Source organism: Macrosteles quadrilineatus, unplaced genomic scaffold (assembly GCF_028750875.1).
Source record: "Macrosteles quadrilineatus isolate MER2022 unplaced genomic scaffold, UCM_ALF_1.0 Scaffold_8__2_contigs__length_117827958, whole genome shotgun sequence".
Classification (NCBI taxonomy): domain Eukaryota; kingdom Metazoa; phylum Arthropoda; class Insecta; order Hemiptera; family Cicadellidae; genus Macrosteles; species Macrosteles quadrilineatus.
In genome coordinates this window covers 109,510,657-109,526,056 of record NW_026542601.1, presented here as the reverse complement: position 1 = coordinate 109,526,056, position 15,400 = coordinate 109,510,657, and the positions used below count along the sequence as shown (strand labels likewise).

Here is a 15,400-nt window from a genome sequence, read left to right as displayed (position 1 = left end):
ATTACTAAGTTAACCGTTTCTTGATCATGTTCTTAACATTTGTTTTTATAGTAGCCTATTATCTTAATTTGATGTTTAGACAGTAAAGTTCTAGGCCATTGCTGGATTAACTAGCCTAGTTAAACCTTTTATGTTTGGATGCAATGTTTTTTAGGTTAGGCCTAGACCTAACTACCAATCCGACTTATTTTTTAATTTATTATTTCTTCTAACGTTTGAATTTATCATTAGGCCTATGATGTTGTTAAATCAGATGTTTCAATTTTTTTAAATAATTACATCGTAGCCTATTATCACGCACAAGATTTTTATTAATATCCTTTTTCATCTGTGATTTTACTTTTTTAGACTGGATGAATTATATTAAATTCTTATTTTTAACTCTAAAATAAACGCATGAAATGTGTTTTATTTGATAGTAGTACACAAAACTACATATTGTCGGTAAATTAATGTTCAATTCTGAACTAGGCAACACTCTTTTATGGTGAAATTGTGCGAGCATATACCCCATGAATTTTTCAAAACTACCAATGAAAACCTTGAATTATGCATGAATTTTTTTATCTCACTTTGGTGGCAACCCTGGTAAGGCGCGGTTCCCTAACTGTGTTGGTGCAATCGATTGCACACATGTCAAGATTCAATCGCCTGGAGGCCCTCAAGCTGAAGTCTACCGCAACAGAAAAGGCGTGTTTACTAAAAACGTACAAGCAATTTGTGACTCCACTCTGATGTTCAGGAACATCGTTGCTCGCTGGCCTGGCAACACACATGATGCACATATTTTCAATTCATCAAAAGTAAAGCGGGATTTCGAAAGCAATGAGTTTGGAAATGGAGTTTTGGTGGGAGATGCTGGGTACGGGTGTACGAACTACATGATCACCCCTCTGGACAGTGTTACAACTCCAGAAGAGCAATTATTCCAAGAATCCCAAATCAGAACAAGAAATCCCATCGAACGATGCTTCGGAGTATGGAAACGGCGTTTCCCTGTTCTTTCCCTAGGGATTCGAGTGAAGGAAGAAAGGGTTGAAAGCATAATTGTTGCTGCAGCTGTTTTGCACAATGTCTGTATTTCTGAAAACGAAGCTGTCCCCCCTGTGAATGACGAAGTAGAGGCAGCAATTGCGGCTTTAGAAACACTAACTCCTCAAGTACCGGTAGGCAGAGTTTGCCAACAAGCCCCAAGAAATGTCCCAGATCAGAACACTATTGTAAGGAACAACCTTATTAACAGATATTTTAGAAGTTTGCTGTAAATAAGCCAGTATCAATGTTTTTTTGTGAAATCCATTTATTAAATGTTTATTTTTTGTGTTCAAATATTTTCAATTTGTTGGCCATTTATAGGCCAGTAGGCCGTGTTAGGTTGTGTTGTATCTTGGTAACCAACTAGACTAAAAAAAAAATCCCTACCTTTGAGTTGTATAAAATCCAATTTGTAGATTTTAGGATGCAGCCTATATTGTATTTTTAAGTTGAAACACTGCTGACTAACCAAATCCAAGCGTGAACCTTTAATCATTAATCAAAATTAAAGATTAATAATAATTAATCAAATACTACTGCACTATGTTGAGGTTTGACGGCTGTAAGATTAAATAACACATCATAATAATAACTGAAATTTATTAAATAATGAACTTAATCATGCAATCACAATTTATACAAAAGTTTACACCATAATAGAGAGGAATAAATCAGCTATAGGTCACAACAAATGTTATAAATCACAGAAATAATTATTACAAGTCATAAAATGTTGTGATAGTGTTTAGCAACCTAAATTATTTAATTATTGCACAGATAATGATACAAGACCCTAGTCATCAATTTGAATCACAAGGGGACATTTACTTATAACTAAATATTGCAAGGGCGATTCTGAATCGGAATAAAATTAGATTGAATAAGGTAGATATCTATGGCCTATGCGGCATAATTGTTAAAAACTGGTGTAAAGCCAAAAATTAACAAGAATGTCTATGGGTCAAAGATTTAGCTGACCCTAAACATTATCCTAAAATACACATCATCACAAATGAATCAATAGATTGTACATGTAAAGTACAACAATTTTTATTACGGGCATAGAATCATTTGAAAGTCGGTAGGCTCGTAACGGTTAAAATTTAAAGTCCAGAATTAAAGTCAAATTGTTTTATACAGTCTATTGATGTAACGCTAGATCGAAATATTAAATTATTTGGCCAAGCTGGATTTTAATTAGCCTATTTTGGTAAAAGCTCAGTTCATGGAGTTGTTTTGAAATATTCATGAGGTTAATTAAATAAGTAGATAGCACCTGAGTACTGAAATTTGGAGGGTAGAAGCATTGTAGCCTCAGTAGCTAACGGTGGGACGCAGCAGTTAAGTTGGCACATCAGCAGAGGTTAGATTAGGTCCCGGATGACGCTTGGAGGTTGCACGACATTGTCAGTGTTGAACCCTTGTAGTAGGCTAGGTCTAGAAGTTTACATTCTCGTAGCTGTAGGTCAAGGTAGGAGCACTGGGCCTTGGACCACCATCCTATGCATTCTTCTTTTTGTACAAAACTTAACTGTAGAACATCTTAAATGGCGCAGTAGGTTGATGGAAAATGAGGCCTAACTTTCCGTTTCTGTCCCTTTTATAAAGTTTTTGGTCAGCCTTCTAGAAACTTCTATCCAGGCATTCAGCGTACTACACAGTGTACAGTTCGGCCAAAGTTTCTGTGCAGATCTGTTCCAGATCTGTTCGGGTCCAGGCAAGGGGGTTGGTGGGGATACTTTACGAAAAACATTTCTGTCTTGCTACTCACTCATCACTAGCATCTCATTTTCTTGGTCCGGAATGGATAAGAACCTTTTCTGCGAAGGAGTGGGGAATCGAGTGGGGAGAGCCCCTCACGTCGATTTAAGAAAAATGTTATATCTTATATCTAAACTATATTTTATAGTTTTTTAGCTATAAAACTAACTTTTTAATTATAAGGTAAACTTTTTAATCATAAAATTATTTTACAATGTTTAATTATAAAACTAAACTGTCATAACCTAACCCAACCAACCAAACTTAGTGATAATATAAAAAAGATATTTAGATAAAAATTGAATGAAGGTTTATTAATTAAAAAAAAAAATAGTTCTGTTCATCAATAAAATTATAAATGCCTCAAATTCTAACAAAAGATGTAGGCTACAGCTAAGCAGTATACACATTCAAGCAAAATGTTTTAAAAAAAAGCCTCTAGGACACCAGTCCGAGACGCTATCAACTACGCCACGAACGCCAATCCTAATACATCGTCTCGTTATGGTAATGGTGTTCCCTCAAGAGAAAAGTGACTCCATCGCTAAAGAGGTTCTCATCCGTTGCTGGCTAGGAAAACGAGAAATAACTATAATGTAATTTGACAATGCCTATTCCTATGTACAACTTGGTCAATGGCAATAAACATTCTTATTCTAACTCACTCACCCCTACCTTCAGCACTGCCAATAACCAGTAGCTGTATGTTTTAGTTTGGCTAGTAGAGACCCGCCCACGCGCACAGAAGTTTTGGCCAAACTGTACCATCTGTCAACTTAGCCGTGACAAAATTTCTCAGTCCTGGCAACTGACATGGCTCAATCTAGGCCTAGGCCTACTTAAATTCATTATATAACACTGTTAAGCTCTATTCATTGTAATAACTGTTCAATTTCCAAATGAAGTTATGAAAGTCTTCTATTTTGAATTGTGTAATTTACTTACTCAAAACGCAAATGACACACAGAACATTTCAGAAATAAAAAGTACAATATATTTTGAAATTATTTAAAAGTGTAAAAAAAAAAACATTGTCTTTACCAGTAATAATAATAATAATGGTGCAGAATGTAATACCAAACAGACCAAACACCAAGAAGCATAATGCTGTTTTTTCTACAATCGAACACATGAATAATTTAGTTATTTTTTAAAAGAGCCAATTCCGTTGCCTGTTTTTCGATTTTCAAATTTAAAAGTGTCATTTTTTTTTGGTGCTCCTCTTCTAAATGCCTTAATTTAGCCTCATGCTCGTCTTCCAAAAATTGAATTTGTTTTGAGTACAAAGTCTTTTGAAGCTCAAGAACTTCTTTTTTGACGTTACTGATAGCTTCAACCTTCTTCCCAGCTACCGAGGCATCCAATACGGATTTCTTCTTTCTAAAAAAAAAAAAATAGAAAAATTAACCTTATTACATTGAATATTATTGGTACGGTAATTTAATTCCACAATAATTGGGCGATTGACAAAAATTGTAATATTGTGGAAAGTTTGCCATTGTTTAACTTACAATCCAGAGTTGGTACTTTCAAATTAGTTAAGTTCCTGATAATGACAAACAAAATAGGCTACTATTTACAAAGTATTTGACCTTTTTATCAACTCATGAAAAAAGTACGTTATATCGGACGAATAACTTATTCTTTATGATAATGGTAGGCTAATATTGTTTATGGTAATGCAGTTTTTCTGCGGAACTATACCTCAAAATGAAATAAAATTTATGTTACAGTCGAGTTAAGTGGCTTAAATTTTGTACTAAAATACAAGTGAAATAAGCAATTGATTTTAATAATGCCACTGCAGATCGCTTGCGGAGCTAAGTTAAGTTAGGTTGCTGTACATTGTTATATTTTAGTAGGTATATTTAGTTACTGTAATCAGATAAGCTTATCATATATAATAACCTACATTAACCTAACCTATCCTAACCCCGCAGAGCGCTGTATTGTGGTATTCCTAATATCGTGGCCTCCGCATAATCAATAACTACCAACTTAGGCCAACCTTTGAACTGCCAATGGCGTAGAGGATGTCTTGCGAAGATCTCGCATGTTGAAGGGTTTAATATTAGCCCTAAACTGCTCCATCGGCTTGTCAGTTTCTTCCTCTTCTTCAACATATTCTTCAGTAGGCCTATCTTTCACAATTGGCAATGCAGGTTTTGGCAGCCCTATCCCTACTAGCCCGCCAAAAACCTTTTTGGTGGTAACATCAGCATTAGAACACTGATGCTGCTCCATCGAACTTTCATTTTCATCATCATTCAGCATTTCTAACTCCAGCATGACTGGCAAGTGTTCAATGTCCATTTCGGTCTGTTCGGATGCTTTGTCCAAGGGGTTAGCATCAGAGTCGAACTGGGAATTTCCCCCAAACACGACTAGATCCCCTAATAATTCCTTAACTTTTAAGTCGGTGTCGGTTATCTCAACCTTTATTGGGGGTCCACCTCCAGTACCCATCGTGTATGATTTCTCATCGGCAAATTTTCTTTTAGTGGTTTTTTTAAGGTTTTCATACTTGTTTTTTAATGCTTTTGAGTCTCTGAAATAAACACCACTGGCTTCATTAAATTCAGCTTGTATGCGGTCCCATACAATGTCTTTGTCCCTATTGGACACATGGTCAGTCTTCTTGCACTCCAAAATGTCCCGATGACTTTTTACTAAATCCAAAAGTAATCTGATTTCACATTCTTTAAAATTTTTGCTTCTATCCCTATTCTTTTCCATCCTAGTTCAAAATCCACAAACTTTTAACTAGCCTAGAATAAGTTAACACTGATCAATTTCCTAAACTAAATTTAGAAATAAATACTGGATTTTTAAAAAGAAACTAAGATAATAGTAAGTAAAATAAAGAACTAGCAATTAACAAATTAATACAAGAACTTAACGCCTGATGATAAAAAATAAACAGAACCTATTGTAACACTAGGCTTGTAGATTAGAATACGTACCAAGAACTCGAATGACGCCACGATATCGTTAGCACAGGATATCCGTGGTCTATTGTTGGCTGCCATTTGCTTTGCCTTCTGAATTTGATAATTACAAAATAATAATTCTTCTTGTTATAAAAGAAAACCAACTTGATAACATAACCTTAAACAATGATGTTATTCTAGCTGCATTCACACTTTGATCGTCTGCTCTACTGAGTTGTAGCGTAGCATAGCGAGCGTTTTAAGAAACACTAGCCCAAAGCCCACCGAAGATTGCTTACAAATACACATTCAGGATTGCCAACCGCTTGAATTGCCGTTTATCTTAAACGAAGCCAGTAAAATGTTGGAGAAACCGAACACACATTTTAAACGGAATTTAAAAATAAACTAGTTTATTATAAACGAAGTTTAAGCCATTTTGGGGAAACCGGGCCTAAGTCAAAAACACTGTGGTTTAAACCCCGTTTTCCATTTGAGTTTAAAAAACCTTAGAAATGATAAACCATTGAAATTCAACCACTTATCTGTCTGTTTACAGAATATTTCAAAGACAAAGACCCCACAGACAGCAACAAAGCTATGTTCACGTTGGAGGAGTGGGTAGAGAAGACCCTCTACTCGTGAAGAGACCACGTGGCCTACCCGCACTCAACGCAAGATCTGCGTCCTTACAAGAGGGTTCACAATCGTGTTCAAAACGCCTTTGAATCTCAGGAGCTCTCCATGATTTCTCTATAGGAAGTGGACTTTTCTCTTCGCCACATCCAAGTCCAGCCAGTATTATGTTCAAAGCTAATTTATATGTATCACGTTTTTATACTTTGTACTCTTGCTTAAGAAGTCAGATTTGTAAATTTCTAGGTGTAAACTCTATCAGGTATGTTTTGCTATCAGTTGTTGAGAAACCTGAAGGTCTGTAAAGTGATAATTTCGCTAACTTTAAAAATTATATTTCTTATAGTTTTGAACTTGTACATTTTGTTTCATACTACCCTTGTTATATTGATTTATGAATTGTTAACATAAACTTTTGCCTCATAAAATGCACAATTTTTGACTATGTAAATGTCTTCAAGTTTACATTAATGAATATAACGTTTCCAATTAACGCTTATGTATGTTATAGTAGGAAGCAGGTGTTTTGTACAGATATAAATGCTAAACAGCTTTATTTTTTATAAATGTTTTATGTAGTGCACTTGGTCTGAAATGTTTTGTCATCAACTTTTAATATAACTACAATCAGATGCATATTGTTCTGAATATTTGAATTTAAATAAATTATCTAAGTTGAATGTTAACGTGTTTATTACCGGTTTTTTACACTCTGGTTTGTTTAAGTTATTTATTTCCTATCAATTAGCTTGTTCAGTATGTTTTCCAAATGGTCTTTCAGTTGGATAAGAATTTAAAATGGACGGTCCAGACTTCTTGGGTGATCTGGACGAGAGTCCGGTCCCTAGGTGCCTAGATTAGAAGGAGTGGACTGTATTTGTGAATGGAAAATAAACATTCATGATCTCAAACTTTCTTTATTAATTGGAAAATTAGCTGATTACATAATATCTTTTCCCATAAAAGCCTTGCTTTTCTTCATCTGAAAAAGTTCATATAGGATAATGTGTTGAATTGAAATATTTTTTTTCCTACACTTACCTGACAAAGTGGGCTGCCTTGCACTGATTATAGTACGCCAGTAGCTAATTGATGCATTAACTTACTTTTGCCGCACTAATTTTATTTATCAGCTGGTGCAGCATTTTCCAGCATTTGACTATTGATACTACACACTTAACCTGTTGTTTTGTGTTAGGCCTAATATTATATTTTCGTTTAACGCTTTGATTTAACCTAACCTAAAATGTGTTGTTTAGTGCTTGAAAGACTAATTATTTATACGCTTTATAGTAACTCTAGGAAAAATATAATGTGTAACGCAAGCGCAAAGTGGCTCTTCGTTACACAGATAACTATTAGGCATCACATTCAAACAAATTTTCTACTTGAAATGAGGATCTCCACTTCAAATTAATTGAAAATTACTGTGAGAACACTAGTTTTAAGTTCTTATTCTAGATGTGCTACTATCAACAAAGAAAGGCATAAATAGTTTAAATAACATTCTATATTTATTTATCAGGTATGATAGATAAAACATACTCCCTTAGTAGATTTGGCATCCTTATGGAACAGCTGAAGTAAATTTTTTTGTTAGTTCTGTGCATCCAACTGTAGAGGTTGTGTTTTGCTTACAATTTCTTTCTTGTTATTTCAGTAATTTAAAATATCATCTAACCAAATAAAACTACCTATATAATCATAAGCAATAACTGGTCTTCTAGTTATATAACCAAATAGTAAAGCACAAATGACAAAAATAACCCTAAAATAATATAAACAAAATTTTGTCTACCCCAGCGATCAGTGTGGACGTACATGAACTAGACATGAAAAACTAGCTTCAAAATTCACAATGGGATGAGGAGTCTATTTGTTGGTTAGTTTAGGGTGTATGTCTTATCTATGGTCTATGGTATGATGTACCAATTTCATTTTTAAATAACCTGGAAACCCCGCGTCAATTTACCATTAGTACCAGAGTAAATTAAGGTTGCGTCAACACTACCCACCAGTATTCAGAAACTTACGAGTTTTATCGGACAAATGATTAATTCCTGCCAAGCCGTCTCCTCCAATGTTGTAACCTCCCATCTTCTGGACAATGTTTTTGAACAACTCAAAACGTATCTTGAGTTCATCAAAGTTGTTATATTCCCGCATGTACTTTTTCATGAAGTTCTGAAATTTGGCGAAGTTAGAATCAACTTCAGATGGAGTCGATATGTCCAATTTTCCATTTATTACGTATGAATCAAAGGCAGTTTTGAAAGCATTTAAATCACTGAAGACAATGGGTGTTTTTAGTTCATTTTGCTTTGCTGCTAGAGCTCCTTGGAATTTGACGAATGCATCATCTGTTTCAGTAAAAATCACTGGATTCTGGCCAACCTAAAACACATTCTGTATAAGAGATCCGATTTTATAAATACTAGTGACAATAGAACTGTTCCATATAACCTGAAGTTCAACCTATAACTGTGAAATAAAAATAACTAACTGCCAAGAGCTGCATTTAAATTAAACCTAAATATTTCAAATTCATATCACTTCTATCACTCTTATCCAAAATATACATTGACTAAAGATGAGTTAGTTTCAGTTTTGTGATCAAACCATTTGAGATTTTATTCATATTTTCAACAAAAAATTTAGTATTTATAAGAGAAAATGTATTTATGTCCAAATTTAGCTAGGACTGTCGTATCCACATTATTCTCATCCATCTTATAACTCTGCATTTCTGGTTTAAGTTTGAGGATGAAATTATATTTATTGTGATCATTTGTAAGCTCCATCTAAAGAATAGATCAAGTCACTAGAATCCAGGTCTATATACCGACCCAATAAATACAATTTAACTTGGATACTAATGTAGTCTTCCTACATATTAATAGGCAAGCATTTTACTTGAAAACCTTTTTTTCTCAGCTCGTTCCATTAACCAGCTCTATTCAGTGTTTTACTACCAAAGAACATAGTTGAAATAGCATATTGTAGAAAGTGCTACCAGTGCTTGGAAGTCCCATTTTCTCTTTTAGATTATTATCATAGTGTATTACCACCAATTAACATTACCAATGGTGGGAACTCCACCAAGGTTAAAAAATACGAGTGTAGAATAAGTGAGATCTCAGTATGGTTTTGTTATTGACTAAGATCGGCCTTTTAATTAGTCAGAACCATTTATTAAAAGTCCAATAGTGGAGGACAGCTGGGTTCAGTTTCGAACCATCAAAAAGCTACTAACTTTTCTCAGGATCAAACCAGCGACCTTGGGATTACCAAGCGAGCACTATAACCACTCAGCTACTCAGCTGGTAAAGTTTACAAAAAATTGTACTTAGAAGAACAACTAAAAGAAAATAAAGTTGACATGGTTGAAAACTGTCCATGAAAGAAAACAGTATTTTACAACCAAAAGACTCTGACAGTTTCTGAATATTATAAGTTTCTTGTTATTCTACAACTTTAATGAGGGATTTGAAAGTTTACTTTACGGTAGAGAATCCCAAAGATACGTAGTCAAAGTAGTTTTTTAAAAGAAAACACTTTGGCATGGATTGAGGAAGAGAAATGGATACTCAACAATTAGAATAACCGAGAATGGTTTCTAATTCTTTCTTCTGAAGTAAGCATATAAAGTTTATTGTGTTGTGAACTTTTTGTGTGGAACACTTCTTAGGTAAGTAAATTGTGTATCCATTCACTCCTCCCCAATGTATTGTCAACATACAGTAATAGCATAATAACTTAATCTCAATAGAGAGTGATAACTGGTTTATCAAAAAATAAAATAGAAGAATATCTCCAAAAAGAAAATTCAGTTATTAAAATATAATAGATATAATACAATAGCCACAAACATTACCCGTTTCCTAGATGCCCCAACAAATGAGACTAAAATCAAAACCAAAGCGATCACAGGCTTCATGTCTTGATCTCACTTTCTGAATAGAAAATGTCAAACTAAAGATTGGTATTGAACATCCTGCATTCGACAATCTATTTACTTGTCAATCAATTGTCAATCCATCATTTACAAATGCGCAACACTTGTGTAAACAATGTTTCAAATTTTTATTGTTTGTATAAGAAGCTAGAGGGTACTTTGAAATGCAAACTTTCTTAAAAAATAGTGGGTTTAGGAAAAAAATGTAAGAAAACCCGCTCGGCTCAGCTAATTAATTTATATTGTGTATATCTAGTGAGAATTTAATAGGCACACATATTGAACTTTAAATAGTATGACTTCTAATCTTCAAAGTAGGAAGATACAGTAACATAAGGATATCAGACCCTGAGATATTCATTTCCGACTATATTCAGTAACTGTAACTCTGAAACATACTTATGACAACAACCGTCTAACTGCTTATCCATACAAAATATATTTGAACGTTTTTTTTTTTACGAGAATGTAACACCATAACAATTGGAACATAATTGATATTGTTTGAGTTGTAAATAATTTGTAGGTGTCATTCAGAGGTAGGCTTTTTGCTTAAAGCAAGGTAAACTATTATTTGAGTTTTCCATCAAACTGAGTATTTAACTGCATTAGTGCATTGTATAGTTCAAACATAGAAACTTAAATACTCACGTTACTTTTGGATACACGATCATAACCGAAGATATCAATAATACACACCAAACCCAAAAGAATAACTGCCTTAACCATCTTTAACATGGCTGTACACTGCATGCACTGAGCTCGCCACTGTTTGGTTGCTCCAAATCAATAGGCGTGATGAAAGATGTTTTTATCAGAACAAAAACACAACCAGTCAGTTTTTGTGGCTATCGTCAACAATGATATTAGTGACCTTCCAAAGGCCGCCAAACAAACTCAATCACCTGATTAACATTTCACGCGTTTGGGCTATTGTACGAACATAATAAATTGTATGCTACAAAACTTTGTTATTTTAGGTGGTTGATGGGTTCGGGATGTAAAACTAATTTTTAATAAAAAAAAACAAAATATCCCGCCACTGCAAACCTGTGTAGGTACTAAGAGGAATTTCATTTGTCAAGATAAGATTTTTACTAAAATATTCCCTTTGATATGTCAAATTTATGCCTTATTCATTATGTTTAACGAGTACCTTTGCTGATACTAGATTAAAAACTATGTTTTTTCATGTCAATAGTAAATGCATAGCTTAAAGTAAATGCATTTATTTGATCTAAATCCATAAACAAGCAAACTAGCAAAAGTTTACTTTTCTCCGTTAGAATAATATGGAAATTATATAATGCACGATTTTTTTTATTTCCTCCGTAAACCTTTATTGTAAGACAATGCTTCGTAATAAAAAATGTAAGCTCAACACATTGGCTGAAATAAACTTAGGTATTATCACGTTTCAAGGGTAAAAAGTAGAAAAAACATTTTTGAAACACTTCAAAACTCCATAACACCTCGTTCCCATGACCGGATCGATCTTGCTGGTTCGCAAACTCCAAGTTTATTTTGTTCCCCACATTGCCGCCAAATTTTATCAAAATCGAACCAAAACTACTCGAGCTATCGTGTTCACGAACTTGCATAACAATTTGAATCAATAGTGTCTTTGGTTTCTGATGACATCAAAATGAAAAAGTAAATCGGTCCCGGGTTGTACGGTCATAGCCTCCTCTAATACAAATCCGTGGCGAGACAAAAGTGGCAACACCGCAATCCCGGCCTACCGAATCAGCTGTTGTACTAACTAATATTGGAGCTTCTGCGCAATATTTATGTTCACATGTTTGTTATTACTGTTATTACCATAGCAACAGGCCGGTGCGACGTTGCCACACCAACGCCATACGGACGTAAACCAAGGAAATGTAAATAATATGAATAAAGGCCTACTAATGGCAGAATATATTACCATAGATAAAACATACTAACATACTCCCTTAGTAGATTTCTCATCCTTATGGAACAGCTGAAGACAATTTTATTGTTAGTTCATGTACGGTTTATGTAGAGGTCGTGTTTTGTTTACAATTTGTTTCCCGTTATTACAGCCTTTTAAAACCTCGTTTAAACAAATAATTCGATCTAAATCATAAACAATAGCTTGTCCCCTAGTTATATAACTAAACAGTAAAGCACCAATCAAGAAATTAACCCTAAAATAATGGAAACAAAGTTTCATCTACACTAGCGCCTTTGTGTCACGTAGCCTACATGAACTAGACACGAAAAACGTGCTTCAAAATTTACAATGGGATGAGAAGTCTACGAACCTTTTGTCTACCGGCACATTTTTTTCTGCGTGTCACTTTTGGTATCTTAGCTTTCAACGCAAATAAAAAAACTACAGGTTATCAATTTAACGCCATTAACCCTAGCTTTTTCTAGTGCACGGTAAAGAAAGCCTAGGAATGATTTTAAAACTGATACAGATTGCATTTTCTCTGTTTGATGTATAAGATGAGGATTTATAGTTACTGTATTTTTTCTACAGTACTCAAAAATGTACTAGTCATCGTTTTAATAAATTTACAAACTTTATTTTAGGTAGTGCTGCGTACATTTAAGCCATTTTAAAATTAAAATACAACACTGTCTATAAATGCGCTGTGATGAAATCCTTACTCCCTTTAACGTGAATTAAACTATGGTCTTCTTCATAACAGAACATTAATTATACAGTAAAAATGTTGTTTTAAAAATAAAAAACGTAGGATTTATAACTGCAAACTCTCTAAAAACGGCAAAAGTAGTATTTTTACTACTCTTAAACCGACATTCATAATTTCGCAAATGTAAAATTTTAATCTCCAAATGAAAGGATTTGAACTATTTCACGTAATAGTGATGGGAGGCTTGGTAGCGACAAATGCAAACTCAAGATGGATAAAGGCAGAAGTAAAACAAATACTTGAGCCGAGCATTGGATAGTTAAAAGCAAAATAAAAGCAGTGAATGAGAGAGCTTACAATAGTGTGGCGAAATATCGAACAGGGGGTGGTCCATACAGCATCCCAGTGCTGCCAGCGGGAGGGGAAATTTCCCTGTGATGGGGAATTCGGGAAATTTTCGAAATTTCCCCGAATTGCTAAATCGTATATCGTATAAAGGTTATAATGCCTGCTATTAGGTAATCCATTGACTTTCAAACGCGATTAGTTTCCGTTCCTACAATACGCCATGTTTTTAAGTATGTAATGATTTTAACTTAATTTGGATAAAGTCATTGACTATAGTCAATGATAAAATGCACAGTTGGATAGATGGATAGAGTCACAATGAACTACAATATTTCTCTCCCTAAACCCCAAGAGTAAACCCCTCAACAGTACAAGATCTACTACCGAGTATTTAAATAATCGCAAAACTATTTACTAACCAAAAAAGGAATTGTTGAAAAAAAAAATAGAGTTTGACGTTATATACGTCCAACTTTTGACACCTCCAAACTTTTTTGATCCCCAAGCACGAATTTAATAGTAGTATTTTGTATATTCATAATATATTTTTGTGTATGTAATACAATTATCTACTACAAATTATTATTGTTTTGAAATTAGATTTTATTCACACTTCATAGTACTTTACTTATCTAGAATTTTACGACAACAAATGATATTAACATAGCTCCGCAAATGTATGACGAAACTCCAACCCAAATGGGTGAAGAAGTTAAAAGAATTTAATTTATACCAATATTTTGAACCAACATGTACCTTAAGTAGTCATACTAATATAATATGTTAACTTATACCCTAAAATCACAAGGGAATCAACCAAAATGACCGTAAACGTTCCAAAAATATTATAAAACTCCTTCCACAAAAATTGCCCATTTTCGGGAAATTTCCCCTCGCAGGGGAATCTGCTCTCCGGAGGGGAAATGTGAGCGACGGCGGGGTCCGGGCCAGATCAGTGATCAGTGTCGGTTCGGCCAGCATGGATGCAAGATGAGGGTGTTCTTGTGCATTTCCGTAGTGTTGGTGACAGCGTCGGCGGTCCCAGGGCCGGGCCTGAGGTGCGCCTTCGAGGACCTTTGTGCCTGGAGATGGAACTCCTCCGACTGGGAGGTCGCCAGCCACGGGGGCGGACGCCCCTTGGCCAACTACTCTGCCCAGCCCGTCCGGGACGCCAGCAACAAGACTGAAGGTAGGTGTATGTTTACGTCCTTGAAGATGTCGTCGAAGGATTAGTGTGTTGACACCAGAGGAAGCTGAGAAGAGATATGTTAGTGGGAGTTATTTGGGATTTCAATATTGTCAAATCGACGTACTGAAAAATTTACGGGTTAGTCCATGTAAGTCGTGATGGTGGCAAAGTGAGTTGACGACTAGAGTGATCACACATTCAATATGTGAATACGTAATTAGTTGACAACTGAGGAGGTATCATCACACTATAAGTGGTTAAATATACTCTTTAACTGATTGCTGATTCAAAAGTGCAAGTTATCCGGAAATTCAGTATACGGTACTACGTTGTCTACTTGATGTACTGGTAAATTTACAGATTCTTTTACGCGTTAGGTGATGATTATGGGGAAAATGTACATCCTGAATGGTTACTCCATCATCCTCTTGTTCAAATTCATTAAGGTTTTTATTCTTAGTGCCAACATGTTCAGATTCGTTGACGTGTTAGGACAATGATGGAAAGAAAATTGAGGAGGTTTATTCTCAGTATAGCAAATCATATTACTGAAAATAGTTAGGAACTTCATTAAGTTTATTCGTACATTGTCTAATTTAAGTACTGAAAAGTCACAGTTGACGTGTTTGTGTGATGATGAAGACAGATGGAATAGGCTACGTACATCATTTTCATGTGTGAGTATATCTGACATACTCTTGGACGAATCAACAGAGGAAAGGGTAAATCATGTTATTGGAAGCTATTTGGGATTTAACTATACGTATCGTACATTGTCTAATCGTTTTAGTTGACATTTTCCTATTAGGATGGAGGCATAGTAGGTCCTTAGCTGAGAAATTAAGGATTTTTGTGTTATCACAGTAGTAGTCGCTGGGAGTAACTAAAGAATAACTAGAGTAACTAAAGAAGAGGCCAG

The 15,400-nt window shown here is 34.7% G+C and overlaps 4 protein-coding genes across 16 annotated transcripts in view; 2 read left to right on the top strand and 2 right to left on the bottom strand.

Annotated features, from left to right (window-relative positions):
- Window positions 1–7,048, top strand: part of LOC128999338 (calpain-A) — an 82,356-nt gene extending 75,308 nt beyond the window's left edge. For all 8 annotated transcript variants that reach the window (XM_054425784.1, XM_054425782.1, XM_054425781.1 and 5 more), the window contains one exon: window positions 6,286–7,048. In XM_054425784.1, the coding sequence (XP_054281759.1) occupies window positions 6,286–6,371 (86 nt within the window). In that variant the 3' untranslated portion in view covers window positions 6,372–7,048. The remainder of the gene's footprint in view (window positions 1–6,285) is intronic.
- LOC128999340 (uncharacterized) lies at window positions 3,849–5,939 on the bottom strand. Of its 2 annotated transcripts, none has more exons than XR_008491278.1 (2): window positions 5,760–5,939; window positions 3,849–4,176 (listed from the first exon to the last, which is right to left on the bottom strand). XR_008491278.1 is itself a non-coding variant. In XM_054425787.1 (2 exons), exons 1-2 carry the CDS (start codon window positions 5,068–5,070, stop codon window positions 3,936–3,938), a joined length of 507 nt encoding a protein of 168 aa, XP_054281762.1. In that variant the 5' UTR covers window positions 5,071–5,078; the 3' UTR covers window positions 3,849–3,935. The 2 variants fall into 2 exon arrangements, 1 of the variants encoding a protein (XP_054281762.1); XM_054425787.1 differs by lacking the exon at window positions 5,760–5,939 and adding an exon at window positions 4,805–5,078.
- Window positions 7,049–7,265: 217 nt separating the features above from the next.
- Window positions 7,266–11,090, bottom strand: LOC129001498 (uncharacterized). Of its 2 annotated transcripts, none has more exons than XM_054428808.1 (3): window positions 10,969–11,090; window positions 8,396–8,756; window positions 7,266–7,344 (listed from the first exon to the last, which is right to left on the bottom strand). In XM_054428808.1, exons 1-3 carry the CDS (start codon window positions 11,068–11,070, stop codon window positions 7,295–7,297), a joined length of 513 nt encoding a protein of 170 aa, XP_054284783.1. In that variant the 5' UTR covers window positions 11,071–11,090; the 3' UTR covers window positions 7,266–7,294. The 2 variants fall into 2 exon arrangements, with proteins under 2 accessions (XP_054284783.1, XP_054284784.1); XM_054428809.1 differs by lacking the exon at window positions 10,969–11,090 and adding an exon at window positions 10,237–10,354.
- Window positions 11,091–14,262: 3,172 nt separating this feature from the next.
- Window positions 14,263–15,400, top strand: part of LOC128999353 (leukocyte tyrosine kinase receptor) — a 95,449-nt gene continuing 94,311 nt past the window's right edge. For all 4 annotated transcript variants that reach the window (XM_054425808.1, XM_054425810.1, XM_054425809.1 and 1 more), the window contains exon 1: window positions 14,263–14,481. In XM_054425808.1, coding sequence (XP_054281783.1) covers window positions 14,283–14,481 — 199 coding nt within the window. In that variant the 5' untranslated portion in view covers window positions 14,263–14,282. The remainder of the gene's footprint in view (window positions 14,482–15,400) is intronic.